This window comes from Plenodomus lingam, assembly GCF_022343315.1.
Source record: "Plenodomus lingam strain CAN1 chromosome Unknown contig_5, whole genome shotgun sequence".
NCBI lineage: Eukaryota > Fungi > Ascomycota > Dothideomycetes > Pleosporales > Leptosphaeriaceae > Plenodomus > Plenodomus lingam.
The window spans coordinates 173,485-191,589 of record NW_027093957.1 but is presented as its reverse complement, the minus strand read 5'-3'; the positions used below and the strand labels follow the sequence as shown (position 1 = coordinate 191,589).

Sequence of the window (18,105 nt, the reverse complement as noted above, 5' to 3'; positions counted from 1 at the left end):
GACACATTACACAATAATGGCTGACACATCGAGTCAGAAGTACGCGTTGATAACAGGGTAGGTAGTAGACAACTCGCAACGCGCTGCTGTCAAGACCACCGACTTGACTGACATGTGACAGGTGTACGCCTGGTGGGATCGGACATTTCCTCGCCATTGAATTCGCCGAAAAAGGTGAGAAGAAGCAGAAGAAAGCTTTGTCAGAGCGTCGCGCTCAAAACATGCAGGTTTCCAAGTCCTGGGAACCGTACGCGATCCTTCAAAATACACCTCTCCTCATGCCAACATCACTTATCTCCCCCTCGAGCTCACGAGCAACGAATCAATCCGAGCACTACGCGAACGTGTCACAGAAATAACGCATGGCAAGCTGGACATTCTCTACAACAATGCCGGGCGAAACTACGTCGTGCCAGCCCTAGACTACGATGAGGCGGAACTGCACGAGCTCTTCCAGGCAAACGTCTTCTCCGTCATGGAAATGTGTCGCCAGTTCGTGCCACTACTGATTGAAAGGAAAGGAAGGATTGTGCAAACTGGGTCCGTGGCAGGCATAATGCCCTATGTATGGGGTGCACCGTACAATGCCTCCAAAGCCGCTCTACACACATACTCGGACACCTTGCGCGTCGAATTGGCTCCGCTGGGCGTGCGTGTCATCACTGTTGTGACGGGTGGGGTCAAGTCGAACATTGCGCGAACACATCGGGTGTTGCCGCCGGGGTCGTACATGCAGCCACTGGCAGATGACTACGAGAGGCGGTTGACGCATAGCCAGCAGCTGGGCATGGACACGAAGCAATACGCGCGCAGCTGCGTGAGGCAGGTGCTTGGTGGTGATGGTCTATTTAGTAAAACAAGGTGGATATGGGAGGGCAAGATGAGCTGGATTGTGTGGTTTGCATGGACTTATTTGCCAAAGGGTGTTTTGGACTACTACTTCACCTCGAGGTTCAAGCTGAATAAGTTGAGGGGTACGGTGGGACCTGATAAGAAGAACAGGTAGCGATGGTCAATGTCCGTTCTCTTCACTATCAAACTGATCAGTTGAATCCGTAAAGTTTTCATTCGCAACGCGCATACTTGCACTGGCCGGGCGACTCTCCGAGCTTGCCGCTTGAGGATCAGGGTATGCATAGTTGCAGACACGAAGACGAAGACGAAGACGAAGACGAAGACGACGAGCGGCTATCTAGTTCGGCCAAATTCGCTATAGAGGACGGCACTGAGCCGCGATGGGCGAACTTGTTAGGGCACAACGGACAGGTTAGGCGAGTCGTAACCAAGTACCTGGCGCGGGATTTAAAGGTGCGGGGTACTTGCAAATGTCTGTATTTGGCGGGCAGAAGGGTACAGGTGCAACAGACGGTTATGGCGTATCTCGTGACAGGTACCACTGTTGCTTGTATCTGCATTGGTGACACCCATCTGTAACCTTGGAATAGAACATTGCTATTCTTCACATGAGCGAGACAAACATCTACCGCTGTGCTGAAAGTCTGCAATACCAGAGTCGGACAGGCACGTTAAGCCTCGGTTGAGCACGGCGTAGCTGGAACATCTTTCCCGAACTCTGTAAGCCGAGCATTCTTCAACCGCGAGCTTCTGCTTCGAGTACAAAAAATAAAAGAGCCCAGTTCCTTTCTCTCTCCTGCAAGCGCCCTAGTACGACAGTCCCTCCTCCGTAGAGCTCCTGTGCAATTGACGTCGTCCGGTACGGCAGAAAGCTAATTGACCATTATGTCGGCCTTCAGTCGCACCTTGTGCAGTACCGCTTCACGAAACCTCCGCTCACGGTCTGGCGTTGTAAGCAGAGCTATCAGGCCTATTGCCGCTCGCGCTGCTGCTCCTTGCTCGATCCTTACTTCACGTATCACGCCCACGTCTTCCTTTTCCACCATGGCAGCACTGAGGAGCGCCGCACCGCCTGTCCAGGCCAAGCGCGAGTACGATCCTGAAATCAAGGACATGGCTAGCTACATCCACAACACGCCAATCGACTCTGAGCTTGCTGTATGTCTTTCCTATCCGAGCCTTGGAACGCCATAATGGCTAACCGCAATCTTGCTCCAGTTCGATACGGCACGATGGGTCTTTGTTGACACCCTCGGCTGCGGTCTCGAGGGTCTCCGGTTCGAACAGTGCAGAAACATCCTTGGCCCCGTCGTCGAGGGCACCGTTGTGCCCAACGGCGCCAAGGTTCCAGGTACCTCATACCAGCTCGACCCCGTCAATGCTGCCTTCAACATTGGTGCAATGATCAGATGGCTCGACTTCAACGACTGCTGGCTGGCTGCGGAGTGGGGTCACCCCTCTGACAACCTGGGTGCTATCCTCGCAACCGCCGACTGGATTACCCGTACGAACAAGGCAGGAGGCAACCTTGGAAATGGCAAAATCTTCAAGGTCCGAGATGTGCTTGAGGCCATGATCCGGGCCCATGAAATCCAGGGTTGCATGGCCCTGGAGAACTCGTTCAACAAGGTCGGACTGGACCATGTTATTCTTGTCAAGCTTGCGTCCACGGCTGTCGTGTCCAAGATGATGGGCCTCAACGAGTCGCAGACCCGCGATGCCATTTCCCAAGCTTTTGTTGATGGACAGAGCATGCGCACCTACAGGCACTCGCCCAACACCATGTCCCGCAAATCATGGGCTGCTGGTGATGCGTGCCAGACTGCTGTCAACCTGGTCTTGAAGGTGCTCAAGGGTGAGCAGGGTCTGCCTACTGTTCTGTCTGCCCCTACCTGGGGCTTCTACGACGTCAACTTTGGCGGCAAGCCATTCCAGTTCCAGCGGGGATACGGAAGCTACGTCATGGAGAACGTTCTCTTCAAGGTCTCCTATCCTGGTAAGCCATATCCAGAGATGAACTACCACTCAACAGTAACATACTGATTTTGAATCTAGCCGAGTTCCACTCGCAAACCGCCGTCGAGGCTGCCCAGCGTCTGAACAAGAAGCTCAAGGAAATGGGCAAGACGGCTGCAGACATTGAGGGTGTCGTCAACAGGACCCACGAAGCCTGCATCCGCATCATTGACAAGCAATTCAAGCCCATGGAGAACTTTGCCGACCGTGACCACTGCGTCCAGGTAAGCTCAGCTAGCCCTCAAACCTTTCAGACCAACACTAACCCACCTCCCAAACAGTACATGGTAGCAACCATGTTCGTCTTCAACCGCCTTGAAGCCACTGACTACCCCGACGACTCGGAAGCCGCTACGTCGGAACTGGTGGAGTCCCTGCGCCAACGCATCTCCTGCGTCGAAGACCCACAATTCACAAAGGACTACCACGACCCGGAGAAGCGCACAATCTCCAATGCGCTTACCGTGACGCTCAAGGACGGCACTGTGCTGGACGAGATGGTTGTCGAGGCGCCGCTGGGCCACCGCCTACGTCGCGAAGAGGCCAAGCCCGAGATTCTGAAGAAGTACAAGAGGCATTTGGCACCGCACTACCCGGCCGAACATGTGGAGAAGTTGGTCAAGCTGGCGCAGGATGCCAAGACGATTGATAATATGGATGTGGATGAGTATGTGGACTTGTATGTTAAGAAATAGATCTTGCAAGTTGCAGGTATGAGGGCAATATGAATATGAATGAGAATGACAAGATATGAAACTCCAGAGGCATGATGAACAAGATATCGGATTCTAGAGGCATGATGGAGTGTTTGGAAGATATGTGGAGTCACGATCAAGATTTGACTCGCCAATGTCCCACCACGGATGATAAAGCAAGATGATAATCCCATTGTCGTTATTGAACTCTTGGCATGGGGCTAGCTGCAGGCGGGAGATCGGCCGTGGTAGTGGTACTCTAGTTCGTCAAGTAGTGCAAAAGTTGGGGTCAAGGTAGTGGTATGTAAAGAGTATAGTATTCATACGCAGCCATGTGTCGTGTACCTAACATGTCGAATGGTTATTGTGGAGGGGGTTATGGTGATTCTGTTATGCTCCATGTTGCTTCGCTGGACATGGTATGGAGTGTGTAATGGATGCGTGTTGATGGCCTTGGGGTATGGATGGGTAGGTACTCTAAGCTACTGTAATTAGTAGTAGGTTAGATCAAGGACCATAGAGTAGGCATAAGTAAGTGTATTGGAAGTCGTAATGTCTTGGCGGATGGCCGGGCTTCCGCCCCGGTCGGGAATATCCAGCCGTAGCAACCATCCTCTCTCTGACGTCTCCCCATTCACACCTCAAACGCTCCACAGAACCCACCAGCTTTTATCTTTACAAGGTGGCAATTCACCGCGCGGCCTGTTCGTCTGCCCACATTGCCATTGCGCATTATACCCTTCCTCCTCGCCAGCCTCGTTGGGCGCTCCAACGTGCCCGCCACAGTCCATGTGCTGCCTAATCTCCGAGCACGAGACATCCCCCCGCTGAGCTGCTGCTGGACACCTGCTGGGCACCACCGTTGCACTTACTTCTCCCGCTCCCCAGTCCCAGCCACACAGGACAACAGTGCCCTCGAACGCTCCCTCCTCCCTCTCCCCATTACTAAGCCCGAGTGCGCGTACCCGTCTGTCGCCATGCCGTCGATTCTCTCGGATGAGGACAAGCAGACGGTGAAGCGCACAGTGCCCAAGTCGGCTAACAAGATTCACGCCGTCGCCGTCGCCAAACTTTACGTCGCCTACCCCGACCGTCACCGATGGACGTACACTGGTCTGCAGGGTGCCGTGGTGCTGGCGAATGACCTCGTCGGCCATACCTTCTGGCTCAAGCTCGTGGACATATCGCCCGCCAGCCGCGGCGTCATTTGGGACCAGGAGATCTACGACACCTTTTCCTACAACCAGGACCGCGTCTTCTTCCACACGTTTGAACTCGAGAACTGCCTGGCAGCCCTGTCATTCGCCGACGAGAAGGAGGCCAAGACGTTCAAGAAGAAGATTGATGACCGCGAGAAGAATGCGCACAAGAATACAAAGAACAAGCCGTTTGGCTTGTCGAGTGGAAACAGCATGCCTCCCATGAACGGCAAGGGCGGGGCTGGTGGCAGCCATGGTCTTCTTGGAGGCTTGTTTGGACATCGCCGTGCCTCGCAGTCTGGACCACCACCGCAGTCCATCATCCCGCCCACGTCGCTCACATCGCCCTCGCAAAGCAGCCACTCCAATGCAACCAGTGCGCGAAGCTCGGCAATCGATACCACAGATCCCTCATGGCAGCCGCTGCTCAAGGAACTACTGGCCATGGGCATTACCGAAGACCAGATTGAGGAGAACGCTGACTTTATTAAGCTGTACATTGAGCAGAGAAAGACCGAGGAGAAGCTCAAGGAGGAGACCGGTGAGCGCAGAGCCAGAGCGCCTCCACCGCCTCCACCGAGTGCTCCTCCCGGAAGAGCGCCCATTAGTCCTCAGACTACAGGCACCTCACAATCTTCGAGGCGAGGACCCCCACCTGCGCCTCCGCCAGCACGAAGGACAAAGGCCGACGCATCAGCAATCAATCGCAACTCTTCTGCCAGTCCATCACCCTCTCGAGAGGCGACACCGCCGCCAGGGCCACCGAAACCAGTCTTCAGGGCACCTCCACCCATTGCTGAAGCCGGCAAGTTTGCCAACATGGCTCCACCTTCGAACCGAGCACGAGCTTCATCCAATGTCACAAATCCCGGTCCTCCGCCGCCTCCACGGCCGTCTAAGACACCTGTACCCGACGAGGATAAACCGGCAGGAGGCAAATTCGCTGTACCTCCTCCCTTTGCTGGAAGTCGTCTTCCTTCAGGACCACCTCCACCTCCCCCAAGTCGCGGGCCGGTACCGCCACCACCACCAGCGCGGGACACTCCCTCTGCACCCCCGCCGTTGCCCCCGAAGTCTGCCACGGCTCCAGTTCCACCTCCACCGCCGCCGATGAACAGCATTCCTCCACCGCCCCCACTACCATCTTCCTCCTCACGCCCTGTACCACCTCCCACTGCAGCACCGGCTCCTCCGTTACCACCACCTACAAATGTCGCACCCGCTCCACCACCGATGCCAGGAAGATCGATTCCCCCACCCCCTCCCATGCCAAATAGCGCCGTGCCGCCCCCTCCACCCATGCCCACGAGCGCCGTGCCTCCACCACCACCAATGCCAAGTACAGGCGCACCTCCGCCTCCGCCCCCCATGCCCGCAGGCTCTGGGCCACCCCCACCACCACCCATGCCTTCTCGAGATGCTGCTGCGCCGCCACCACCGCCCCCACCAGGCGCGGCACCCTTACCCAAGCCCGCGCCTGAACGAAGCGGTCTGTTGGCCGACATTCGCAGCGGCGCCAGGCTGAAGAAGGTGTCTGACCAGGAAAAGCGCGATCGTAGTGCGGCTGCTGTCCCGGGCTCGGAAACCGCGGCTGCTGGTGGATCGAGTGGGGCTGCGACGCCCGGGGGTGAAGCCGGGTTGGCGGGTGCATTGGCGAGTGCGTTGGCGGCGAGGAAGGCTAAAGTTAGTCATAGTGGTGAGTGTTTTCTCTCTTTTTTTTTTGCCTTGGTTACGATCAAGTTGGGTGTGAGAGTGTATATGCTAACGTGTCTTCTTTTTAGACGATGAGTCGGATAAGGATGATTGGTAGGTGAGATTTTTGTTTGGTCTTTTATGATGGGAGATGAACATATGGAGAAGGGGTTTGTGGGGACATGTTGAGTCTGGGGATGGTTTGGTGCGGGCAGATCCAGCCTTGCACGTTTTTGGTTGGTGGTTGGGGTGTGGGTATAGTTTAACTTGCAAATAGAGAGGGTGTGAAGGAGATGGGGATGGGGATGGGGATGGAGATTGTCCTCTAGAGAAGCAGAAGTAGAAGATGAGGATTCAAGTATAAGTATTAATAAAAACATCCTCTTCTCTGCTGTTTTAAGCCTTGTGTCGATGGCTGGGTTGAGATTGGCTTGGCTTTGGATATGTATTTGGATGTGTTTTTGGGTATGGATGTGGATATGGGCATCGACATCGACATCGACATGATAGGTCCAGGTCCAGGTCCAGACTCAGGTACATGGGATGCTACGTTCCTACGTCCTACGTCCTAGTTGATACATCCTGCAAGGTCGTATACATGCATGCATGCATACTTTTATCTTTCATCTTTTATTGTATAATTTGTGTAGAGGTAGAGGAAGGGTAGGAAGGGGGGGGGAGTGTGATGTGTGGTACGGCATACACACCCACCATCAGTTCGCATGCTAACCACAATGCTGAGATTATCTTCTAGCCTACATCATACTACAAAATACTACAACATGGAAACTACAGGCTGATTAGCTCAGTAGCACACACCCAAAAACACCTATTGTAGTCGCTGATAGGATCTCGTGGTTCGAGGGGAACGAATCCTGGTGAGTCTTGTTAGAGCTCTGTCGACGAGGTTGGGATCGCTGGGTGTTTGGTATACTGGGAAGGAGGAGATGGTACTGGTTTGGGGGTTGTTAGGGGTGGGATGGTTTTCTTGGGGTTGTTGGTAGTGACGGGATAGCCTTTTTGTGCGGTCTAGTAGTGATTGGGTAGTGGTCTTCTTGTCGTCCGTCTTGTCGTCCGTCTTGTATTCCTTCTCCTCCTCTTCTTCTTCACTAGCACGGAAAGGCTTCTTCATCTCCCCAAACGGAGTGAAAATCTTTGTAAACCACTCCGCATCCAACTGCTCCGCCCTTCTAATGTCATCGAGACAGTATTCACACAGCAAATTACCCTCCCATTCCAAGTTACAGTCGATGACGTTCGACAGATAATTTAAAAAGCTAAATGTCATATCCCGAACTAACTCAATCTGCGACCAGTGTTCTTTGTGTTTTTGTCGCACATCCATGCGTATATGCATCCATTCCTTGTCCAAGTGGTGTCCACGGCGGAAAACACATTGATCGAATGCGATTGCATGATTTTCGATGGTTTTTACTTTTTCTTCAGCGTCTGCATTGAGTCTGAGTTGTTTGCCTTTGATGGCTTTGCGGAGGAGGTAGGGGTGGGCGAATGATTCACACTTTTCGCACAATTTTTCGCTAGGGAACTCCTTTTCGCAGCCGCTATTGGCAAAGAGGCAATGAGTATCTATTTCTAGGTGATATCGAGGTTTCTGGTGTGTATTGAAGAATGGGCAAGGTGGTCGTTCTGTTTCGAGAGTGATATTGCGGGTAGGGGAAGACCAGAAGTGAGCGTTCTTTGTTGGGATTTTGTAGTCCTGGCATGCACTGATGATTCATGCATAATGATAGATCATCGATGGCTGTACAGCGATGGTGTGGCTCGTAGCGATGAGCTTTACGTGTGTAACTGCTTGTTAGTCTAGTTTTGATGTACGACAATCTGGTCGTTCCCGGGTGTAAGGAAGTGTGAGTCCTTCGTTGCGAAAACTTTGAAGCTTGCAAAGCTGTAAACTTGATGTGGCTATACAAATCACAGCTATCATCTGAACGATGGTGGGTGCTCTCTTTGTATTTTGATCGCCAAGCGTGCATGTCATCTTATCGGTGGGAGTGATTGACTGCTTGTATGTTCAATAAGTTCAAGGTTACGAGTAACTTCGAGTTATAGCATCCTGGTCAAACACAAATTCAACGTCAAGATAACACAGTCATGCGCTCTTGTGACATTGATGAACACAAGAGCAAATCCGGTCGGAGGTGAAAGAGACGAGAGGTGGCGCGTGAAAGAAAGGCCTGACGTGAACTATCCGTACGCTACGAACGTAGATGCAATTTTACTAACATTTCGAAATCATTATACAGTTCTTGTTTTCGATGTGCCCACAGGTAAGAGTGCTGGACTGAGGATTGGCATCAGCCTGCGTGTGATGTGAGCGATAATTTGAGAGCTGACATGGCTGAGGGGGAGGGAAAAAAGAGAAATGAAAGCGCCTAGCGTGTTAATTTGACTTCTACTTTTCACATGGGTCCAATCCGCGTATTTAAGAGGGAAAGGAGTGGTCGATCTGCTGGCAACGAGACATGTAGTTGTACAAAAATGCATCTTGACATCAGCCTCCTTTGTAATTAAATAGGACTTTATGTTTCGGTATATTCGGTTTCATAACAGCAATGCAATGCTTCAAGCCAAAGTGTATTGTAGCCTAGTAGGCATTTTGTGGGTACCGATCCAAGCACTGAATGTCGACCTGAATAACGGAGAATGATCGGAGCGACTTCATTGGTGTGGCCCACAGACCATCGAGCTCTGAAATGCTATATTCGAATAATATGCTATGCAAGAGAGACAGCAGGTCCACAATGGTGTAAAATTGGAGCCCAAGTCTGTTTCGCAGTCAAGACTCAAGAGCCAGAGTGGGTTGAAGTCAAGTACAAAATGCGTGGACCCTGAATGAAGTGGTGACGAAGGTCGCTTTGTTAGGGCTGAAATGTGGAAGAAGTCAACTGCACGCTAAGCCAAATGGCGGGGTTCAATAGGCCCTCGACTCCGACCCGCCGCCGCCTTTCGGCATCAATAAATTGTGAACACAAGACTCATCGCAATCCCGCAATTCTTCCGTGAAACCTTCACGTCCACTTTGCATAGTGACTCACGACCGTCTCTTTCGTAAAAGGACGCTCTTCCTCACAACTGTTGCATTGACATACAACTCCATTCCTTTCACTTTACCCCCACCCATTGACGAAACGCCATGGAGGCCATCAAGAAGACGTTTGCACAATGCAAGAAGGAGGGCAGGGTACGTTCATGAAAGCACAGTGAAGTGGTTCAAAACTGAAGATGACTTTAGGCGGCCCTCGTCACATATGTGACTGCAGGTTTTCCTACCGCACAGGAGACGCCTGATATCATGCTTGGGATGGAAGCTGGTGGCGCAGGTGCGCTCAATGAGCCTTTGAGAGACTAGAAAGATGTCAATTGACACGTACAGATATCATCGAGCTCGGCATGCCTTTCACCGATCCCATTGCAGATGGCCCCACGATTCAGACGGCCAACACTGTATGTTGACTCATCGAAGGCGAGATTACAACACGCAGTCTAACACCATTCGTGTACAGCAAGCTCTCAAGAACGGCGTCACCACGGCCGACGTACTCCAGATGGTCAGGGACGCGAGGAAGCGAGGCCTCAAGGCGCCCGTGATGCTCATGGGATACTACAACCCTCTCCTGAGCTATGGCGAGGAGAAGATGCTCCAGGATGCAAAGGAGGCGGGTGCCAATGGTTTTATCATGGTTGATCTTCCACCTGAGGAGGCTCTACGCTTCAGGAACTTCTGTCGCAGCTATGGGTACGTTGATAGGCGACATCGACATACAACTATGCTGACACGGCGACTACAGGCTTTCTTACGTTCCTCTCATTGCTCCGGCAACATCTGAGCACCGCATGCGCGTCCTTTGCAAAATCGCCGACTCCTTCATCTACGTCGTATCTCGCATGGGCGTGACGGGCGCTACTGGAACCATGAATGCTGCTCTTCCCCAGCTGCTTGAGCGTGTTCACAAATACTCTGGAAATGTCCCAGCTGCTGTTGGTTTTGGTATCAGCACGAGGGATCATTTCCTCAGCGTCGGCAAGGTCGCCGAGGGTGTCGTTATTGGCAGCCAGATCGTCAACACTCTGATCAAAGCAGCTCCCGGCCAAGGTGCGAAGGAGGTTGAAAAGTACTGTGATGAGATCTGCGGCAAGAGCAGCCGACAGACGACTCGCGAAGTTGGCATCGTCGAGGCATTGTCGGAGGCCAAAGAGCCCACTGGCGTCCAAGTGGACAAGGTCATCACCGATGCCGATACTCCCGACGGCCCTGGTCTTGCCGACCAGCTTGAGCAACTCAACATGCACGAAGAAGGGGAGAAACACGCTCACCCTCCTCGGTTTGGGGAGTTTGGCGGTCAATATGTGCCCGAGTCGCTCATGGACTGTCTTTCAGAGCTCGAACAGGGCTTCGGGGCGGCTGTGAAGGATGAAAAGTTCTGGGAAGAATACCGATCGTACTACGACTGGATGGGTCGTCCAGGCCATTTACATCTCGCTGAGCGCCTCACGGAACATGCGGGTGGTGCAAACATCTGGTTGAAGAGAGAGGACCTGAATCACACTGGTAGTCACAAGATCAACAATGCACTCGGACAGGTGCTCATTGCACGAAGACTTGGAAAGACCGAAATTATTGCTGAGACAGGAGCTGGACAGCACGGTGTTGCAACCGCTACGGTCTGTGCCAAGTTCAACATGAAGTGCACCGTTTATATGGGCGCCGAGGATGTCAGGCGCCAAGCTTTGAACGTGTTCCGCATCAAGTTGCTTGGTGCTCAGGTTGTGGCTGTTGAAGCTGGATCGCAGACACTGCGCGATGCTGTGAATGAAGCTCTACGGGCATGGGTCGTCAACCTTGACACGACGCACTACATTATTGGATCGGCCATTGGCCCCCATCCGTTCCCTACTATTGTTCGTACCTTCCAGTCGATTATTGGAAACGAGACGAAGCAGCAGATGCAGGAAAAGCGTGGCAAGCTTCCCGATGCAGTGGTTGCCTGTGTTGGAGGGGGAAGCAATGCTGTTGGCATGTTCTACCCCTTTTCCAAGGATCCTTCTGTAAAACTTCTCGGTATTGAGGCTGGAGGTGATGGGATTGATACCGACCGCCACAGCGCCACGCTTTCTGCGGGAACCAAGGGCGTGCTCCACGGTGTCCGTACTTATGTTCTCCAGAACAAGCACGGGCAGATTAGCGACACCCACTCGGTCTCAGCCGGGCTTGATTACCCTGGTGTTGGCCCTGAACTGTCGAGCTGGAAGGATAGCGAGCGTGCCAAGTTCATTGCTTGCACCGATGCAGAAGCCTTTATTGGCTTCCGTATCATGTCTCAGCTCGAGGGCATCATTCCAGCGTTGGAGACATCGCATGCGGTCTTTGGAGCGATTGAGCTGGCCAAGACGATGAGCAAGGACCAGGACATTGTGATTTGTGTGTCTGGTCGTGGTGACAAGGACGTACAGAGTGTTGCTGAGGAGCTACCGAAGATTGGACCCAAGATTGGCTGGGATCTGAGGTGTAAGTGTTGAAACTGGTGACTGACATGTTTGTTGTTGGATCTTTACTAACTGTGTTGTAGTCTAGGACGAGATGCCGAGGCACTTTATGTAGCATTGCGCTACCTACGCTACGTAAGTAACAATACATGTAGGTAGACTCAAGGAAACGTACAGAACTGTTTTTGGATCTGGCAATGTCAAAGTCTTGTGTGCCATGTTTGCAGCACGTCTTTTTTGTGACGAGATGAATGACTTTGCTGGGGTGATGAGATCAAAGTACCGGTACTAGAAGCCCAAGCCCATGGATTGAACTACCTGGTATCTTGCTTGCATGTGCATCGCACAGTTGCCCGCATGGTATGGGCCGCATGGGGGTATGAACAGTCCAACGGGATTATTTTTTGGTATACGATAGCTATCACGTTCTTGATGGTGATTGGTAGCCCTGGAGGCGGCAGAGGAGGCCATGCTACCATGCAAGAGGAACGGCTCTTTACTGCTTACTACTTAGGCTGTCCATGCTATCGATTGCAGGCCTCTTTCCCGTTCCCTGTCTGTCCACTGCGCACATCTCCGTCCCTCCTATGACGACGGCTATAGTGTTGACCATGCCCGCCCGCTCTACCTATGCACATTAAAAAAAAAAACGTTCCCATGACCATATTCCAATCTAGTATTCATGCATTCTCGTGATCTGAAAGAGGTCTGCGGGCTCGAGACTTTTTGCTGCTGTGGCAGGGCGAAGATGGGTCGGGAGCCAACCAATGGGCCCATGTGCGAGCTCCCGAAAGCTTCTTGGCCATTGCGGTGACGAAAGCGCAGGCTGCCATGCCCAGCTCCAGACCAGATCTTCGGCCGCGCCAATGAATGCCCACACCACTTTACCTAGAATCCTTTTGATCCAACGCCTCCACATGCTGCCGCTCCGCCTGACCTCCTATCGCTAGACTACCTAACACTTAGCCTGCCCTGCTTTCCCCCAGACAGACCTCTTTCACCCACCACCACCATCACCACCCTTCATCCTGGACGCCTTTTCGTCCTACCGTGACATTGGGCCTTCACAGGACGTAGAGCTCCAGGAACTACCACCCAATCACCAGAGACCGACAGAGAGAGCGCAGGAAAGCAAAAGGGAACGCAAGCGGCGGGAGAAGCTCGAGCAGCTTCGCGAAGCCGACGAGATGAAGTTCTCCCATAGCTTGCAGTTCAATGCGGTGCCCGACTGGAGCAACCACTACATCGCATATAGTAACCTCAAGAAGCAGTACGTTGCAATGACACTCTGTTACCAACCCCCCACGAATAATCGAGACGCCTAAATATGCTGACAATGTGCTGCCTGAAGAATATACAACCTCGAAACCCAGATCAACCAGAAGCTCGCACATCATGACGCCGAATCCTCCCCCCTCCTCAACGGGGAGGCCGACGATCCGGACAAGACATTCACAGCCACGCTTGATGCCGAGTTGGACAGGGTCGTGTCTTTTTATGGCGCAAAGGAGAAGGAGATTTACAACGAGGTGGACGCTATACTCAGGGATGAAGAGGAATACGAGGAGGGTCAAGCAGTGTACGAGCAAGAGCAGGACAATGCGCCGCCTGGCAAAACGAGGCGCAGCGGGAGCGTCTTCAAGCAAATCGGCTTCAATCGACCACGGGCGATGAGCGCCGTTAGCGGTACATCTACAGTAGAAGAGGATTCAGACGAAGAGGCAAACGAGACTTCACAGCTGCGCAAAGACAAAAGCCCAGACGGCAAGCAACGAAGACGGCGACGGACGACGGACGAGGAGGCACCCTCTTCAAACGACTGGCCGTCCTCAAGGCGGAAACCGAGCGTTGCTTTTGACGATTACAACGATATGTCTTTTTCAGCGCTATATGATGAGGGCGTCTCGCTGAAGAAGAGAGCCATTAGCGTTTACGTGTTACTCTGTGAGCTGCGCTCGTTTATTCAGTTGAACAAGACGGGTTTCGAAAAGGTCTTGAAAAAGTACGACAAGATCTTGGACCGCAAGCTGAAGAATGAATACCTCAACAAACACGTCTACCCAGCCTATCCGTTCCAGCAAAGCACAATGGACCGTCTGACGCGTAATCTCGAGCGCATGGAAGCTGCTTACGCGCAAATATGCACAAAAGGCAACATAGCCGAGGCCAAGCGCGAGCTGCGGCTACACCTGCGGGAGCACGTGGTGTGGGAGCGAAATACCGTATGGCGGGAGATGATTGGGATTGAACGAAAAGCGCAAGCAGCCAACATCGGCATCACACAGACTTTGTTGGGTAATGAGCGGACGGGTGGGAAGATACGGCTTCAGGGGGATGAGACCGAGGCAGACATGAAGGAGGTGGATACGCCGATTGGGAAATACCGCTGCCCACAATGGCTGATCAGTAAAACGTTTTGGATGCTGGTTTGCTGTATTGCCGTGTTTCTTGTGCTGCTCGTCGTTCCCATCATGGAGGCGCCAGAGCAGCAGAATTGCTTGGCCATGGTCGTCTTTGTCAGCATGCTGTGGGCTACAGAGGTAGGCAAAGTGCTTCTGATGCAAAGAGCTTCACTAACGACAATAGGCTATCCCACTGTTCGTCACATCGCTACTTGTCCCGTTTTTGGCTGTCACGCTCGATGTGGTTCGAAGTGATACAGAGCCACATCAACGCCTCAATTCAAAGCAGGCGGCCAGCTATGTGTTTGCTGCCATGTGGACGCCCGTCATTATGCTTTTGCTTGGAGGCTTCACTATTGCTGCCGCTTTGTCAAAGTACAATATTGCCAAAATGATGGCTACCTTTGTACTGAGCAAGGCTGGAACGAAGCCAAGGACTGTTTTGCTGGTCAACATGTTCGTCGCCATGTTTGCTAGCATGTGGATCAGTAATGTTGCAGCGCCTGTCCTCTGTTTCTCCATCATCCAGGTACGTTGAAAAATGTTAGTTTGTTCCGTCATTACCAAGCTGACTTGCACAGCCCATCCTCCGTAACTTGCCCGGCGACTCGGACATGACCAAAGCCCTTCTCCTCGGTATCGCCCTCTCCTCCAACATTGGCGGTGCTGCATCCCCCATCGCCTCGCCCCAAAACCTCATTGCGCTCCAGAACATGCACCCCGAACCCTCATGGGGCGTCTGGTTCTTTGTCGCCCTTCCCGTCTGCATCATCTCCATCCTCTGCATCTGGGGCCTCCTCCTCGTCACCTTCCACCCGGGCAAAAACACAACCATTGTCGCCATCCGGCCGCTCAAGGACAAGTTCACCGGCGTCCAATGGTTCATCAGCATCGTCACCATCCTGACCATTCTCCTCTGGTGCATCAGCCACCAACTCGAGCATATTTTCGGCGACATGGGCGTCGTAGCCATCATCCCGCTCGTCCTCTTCTTCGGCACCGGCATCCTCACCAAAGAAGACTTCAACAACTTCCTCTGGACCATCATCATCCTCGCCGCCGGCGGCCTCGCTCTTGGCAAATCCGTCAACTCTTCGGGCCTGCTGCACACGATTGCAGAGTCCATCACGGCCGGCGTCGAGGGCCTGAGCTTGTACAGCGTGCTGGTGGTGTTTGCGGCGCTCATCTTGGTCGTGGCGACTTTTATTAGTCATACCGTGGCCGCACTGATTGTGCTGCCGTTGGTGCAGCAGGTCGGACAGCAGATGCCGGAGCCGCATCCGAATCTGCTGGTCATGGGCGCGGTGTTGATGGCGAGTGGGGCCATGGGGTTGCCGACGAGTGGCTTCCCAAATATGAGTAAGTTTTTTCAATTCCTTTTCTTTCTCTCCCTTCTTTCATATCCACCACTCCCCGCATACTCCTACTTGACCACTGATCCATCGATACATGTACACTGACTAACATCACACAGCCGCCATCATGATGGAGGATTCTCGCACCGGACAGCGCTACCTCGAGGTCAAGCACTTTTTGACAAGAGGCATTCCTGCGTCCATTATTACATTTGCCGTTATCGTTACGGTCGGGTACGGATTGATGCTTGCAGTAGGGTTTTGAGCGGGATGTTGACAGGGGGAAAAGATGAGGAGAAAGGAAAGAAGTGACATGTGTGGTTGGCTTTTGTTTCAGGTTTGAATGTGGAGGCGTGCATGCATTATCATGGGTGTTTTTGGTGCGCTTTGGCTTTGGTTTGGTTCGCTCTCGTCTCGTCTCGTCGAATTTACTTCACGTGGTCGTGGTATAGATTTGCTGAACATGGCACTGTTGCGTTTGGCTGCATTGCTGGTAAGGTGTGACTTGATGGGATGGAGGCGCTTTGCGTTTATCGCTAACATACCGTACTATACCAAACTAAACTATACTATGACATAACATACCATAACATAACATAATTGCTTCCGTAGGAAGCATTACAGCTCCCGGGATGGGGCCCAAGAAATTTGGAGCGCAACCTCTGATTAGCCGAGATAAAACCTCTTCTGATTGGCTAGACGGAAGCTGAACATTTCAACGTAAGCAGGTCATGTGATAGCTGCTGTACTATCACACGTGACCTACCCACTGCTACTGGACTAGCAGCCACTCCACTCTACCTGCACCTCCCCTTCTGCCCCCTCCTTAATTAGACTAATGCTATCTGCAGAAGCAGCCTCAGACGTATGCAGACCTTTTTACGTCTGGCAGAATATCGTTATACCGTAACCTAACATACTTGTAGGTTATTCTTATAAAAGTAGTGTTCTAGTAGAGGAACCGGCCACGTGATGGAAAAAAGCAGCACTAGCAGTGGCAGAGGTGGTGATCGCGATAATGGGTTGTGTACGGTTATGTATGGATTGGGGGTCGGGGATAGAGTATAATGTGGGAGGAGGATATAGGTATGGATGGCCAGGTTCTGGGACTTGGGAGAAGGGGCTGATGGAGGGGCTGGTGGGGAATTGTCGAGGAATCGAAGTTGAGAAAATTGGGATTGCGTGGGGGTGATTTGTGGGGGTTTGTTGTGTGAGATGGTGTGGTGGGGTAAACGTGTGCATGGGCTTGGGATCTGATGGCTGGCGGTGACATCATGTGACAAAAAACAAGGCAGGTGGACGTCCTGTAACCTACTCTACAGTATCGTGGCGCGCAGGTCTCTTCTTAGGGAATGACTTCACCCCAACTTTTACCCAGCAATCAGGCATTGAATCACTGTGCCTGAGGCAGTCTGATCGATATTGTTCCTCTACAATGGCATGCAGTGGAGAGGGGGGGGAATGAGACGGTAGACCCTGACACCTCTGCACAACACACACACTCCGTCAACTTCAATCGACATGATCCCTCCCCTCCCTCCACTCGTTAAACTCAAGCCACTCATTGTACCGCCGAACCTGCTCCTCGAGCGCCCTCGATCGCCGACGTCTCGCATTAATACAAGACATGGAGTCTACACCAACTCGCATTAGCTCATGAAAGCATGCCATATACAATACACAACAGGCGCCGTTGAAACGTCAAACACAAACAGATCATCATACTTGTTTGGAAAAGTCCACGGATCGTTGGCCAGGCGAGAGTAATGATAAAACATACAATCGCCATACACACTCCGATTAGCGCTAGGATCGCTTCCTTCGACCACCCGGCTGGTGGGGGGTCAGGGTTGTCACGGCTTGAGAGGACAAGGCCTGAGATTTGGTTTACTTGGACGAAGAGGGGTAGGAATAGGGTAGACAGGAGGATCATGTTGGGGTGGTGAAAGCGTGGGTTTGCTGGAAGGAGTTGGACGAAGAGTGGGGTAGATGGTAGTTGAATTCCAATGCTGTTGTTGGCAAACTCAGACAAGTGTCGTTGCTAGATCAAGAAGACGGCAGCACGGAGTCGTCTGAAGATAACTTCGAGAGAGATTCATGTACTATTTGTAGGAATCACCGCTGTACACTCTAAGGTTCACCTCTGGCAGTTAATTCAGCTTATGCACGAAAGCTTAGCTGCTCTCATAGTCGCGTAGCCTGTATTTGTTCCCATTGGTGTACGGAGAAGCCTGCGCCCCCGTGTGTACTCTAACGCTCAGTCCGTCTTCCAGGACAGAAGGTTTGATTCGCTGTGCCTTGACAGACTGGCCAATCGAGACTTGCAAGGCCCGAATGCTCAGCCCGAATGGTCGAGCATGGCACATCTTACCACTGCTGCAACGTA

General features: G+C 52.5%; 7 protein-coding genes across 7 annotated transcripts; 5 read left to right on the top strand and 2 right to left on the bottom strand.

The window, feature by feature from the left end:
- Positions 1 to 16: 16 nt before the first annotated feature.
- IAQ61_008710 (uncharacterized protein) lies at positions 17 to 1,006 on the top strand (the record flags this gene model as incomplete). The annotated part of the gene is made up of 3 exons (XM_003836293.2): positions 17 to 57; positions 122 to 174; positions 228 to 1,006. The coding sequence occupies 3 exons, from the start codon at positions 17 to 19 to the stop codon at positions 1,004 to 1,006; spliced, it is 873 nt and encodes a 290-aa protein (XP_003836341.2).
- Positions 1,007 to 1,235: 229 nt separating this feature from the next.
- Positions 1,236 to 3,566, top strand: PDH1 (ATP-binding cassette transporter CGR1; the record flags this gene model as incomplete). The annotated part of the gene is made up of 6 exons (XM_066098092.1): positions 1,236 to 1,266; positions 1,638 to 1,665; positions 1,755 to 2,013; positions 2,074 to 2,851; positions 2,911 to 3,095; positions 3,153 to 3,566. 6 exons carry the CDS (start codon positions 1,236 to 1,238, stop codon positions 3,564 to 3,566), a joined length of 1,695 nt encoding a protein of 564 aa, XP_065951731.1.
- A 977-nt stretch (positions 3,567 to 4,543) lies between these two features.
- IAQ61_008708 (uncharacterized protein) lies at positions 4,544 to 6,553 on the top strand (the record flags this gene model as incomplete). Its single annotated transcript, XM_066098091.1, has 1 exon — positions 4,544 to 6,553. The coding sequence occupies one exon, from the start codon at positions 4,544 to 4,546 to the stop codon at positions 6,551 to 6,553; it is 2,010 nt and encodes a 669-aa protein (XP_065951730.1).
- Positions 6,554 to 7,286: 733 nt separating this feature from the next.
- Positions 7,287 to 7,802, bottom strand: IAQ61_008707 (uncharacterized protein; the record flags this gene model as incomplete). The annotated part of the gene is made up of 1 exon (XM_003836290.2): positions 7,287 to 7,802. One exon carries the CDS (start codon positions 7,800 to 7,802, stop codon positions 7,287 to 7,289), a length of 516 nt encoding a protein of 171 aa, XP_003836338.2.
- A 1,809-nt stretch (positions 7,803 to 9,611) lies between these two features.
- Positions 9,612 to 12,050, top strand: TRP3 (anthranilate synthase / indole-3-glycerol phosphate synthase; the record flags this gene model as incomplete). The annotated part of the gene is made up of 6 exons (XM_003836289.1): positions 9,612 to 9,659; positions 9,711 to 9,798; positions 9,852 to 9,922; positions 9,982 to 10,214; positions 10,267 to 11,984; positions 12,046 to 12,050. 6 exons carry the CDS (start codon positions 9,612 to 9,614, stop codon positions 12,048 to 12,050), a joined length of 2,163 nt encoding a protein of 720 aa, XP_003836337.1.
- Positions 12,051 to 13,149: 1,099 nt separating this feature from the next.
- On the top strand, positions 13,150 to 16,692 carry IAQ61_008705 (uncharacterized protein; the record flags this gene model as incomplete). Its single annotated transcript, XM_003836288.2, has 7 exons — positions 13,150 to 13,232; positions 13,314 to 14,502; positions 14,549 to 14,893; positions 14,946 to 15,723; positions 15,839 to 15,953; positions 16,571 to 16,584; positions 16,646 to 16,692. 7 exons carry the CDS (start codon positions 13,150 to 13,152, stop codon positions 16,690 to 16,692), a joined length of 2,571 nt encoding a protein of 856 aa, XP_003836336.2.
- A 539-nt stretch (positions 16,693 to 17,231) lies between these two features.
- Positions 17,232 to 17,652, bottom strand: IAQ61_008704 (uncharacterized protein; the record flags this gene model as incomplete). The annotated part of the gene is made up of 2 exons (XM_066098090.1): positions 17,232 to 17,353; positions 17,445 to 17,652. 2 exons carry the CDS (start codon positions 17,650 to 17,652, stop codon positions 17,232 to 17,234), a joined length of 330 nt encoding a protein of 109 aa, XP_065951729.1.
- Positions 17,653 to 18,105: the final 453 nt, after the last annotated feature.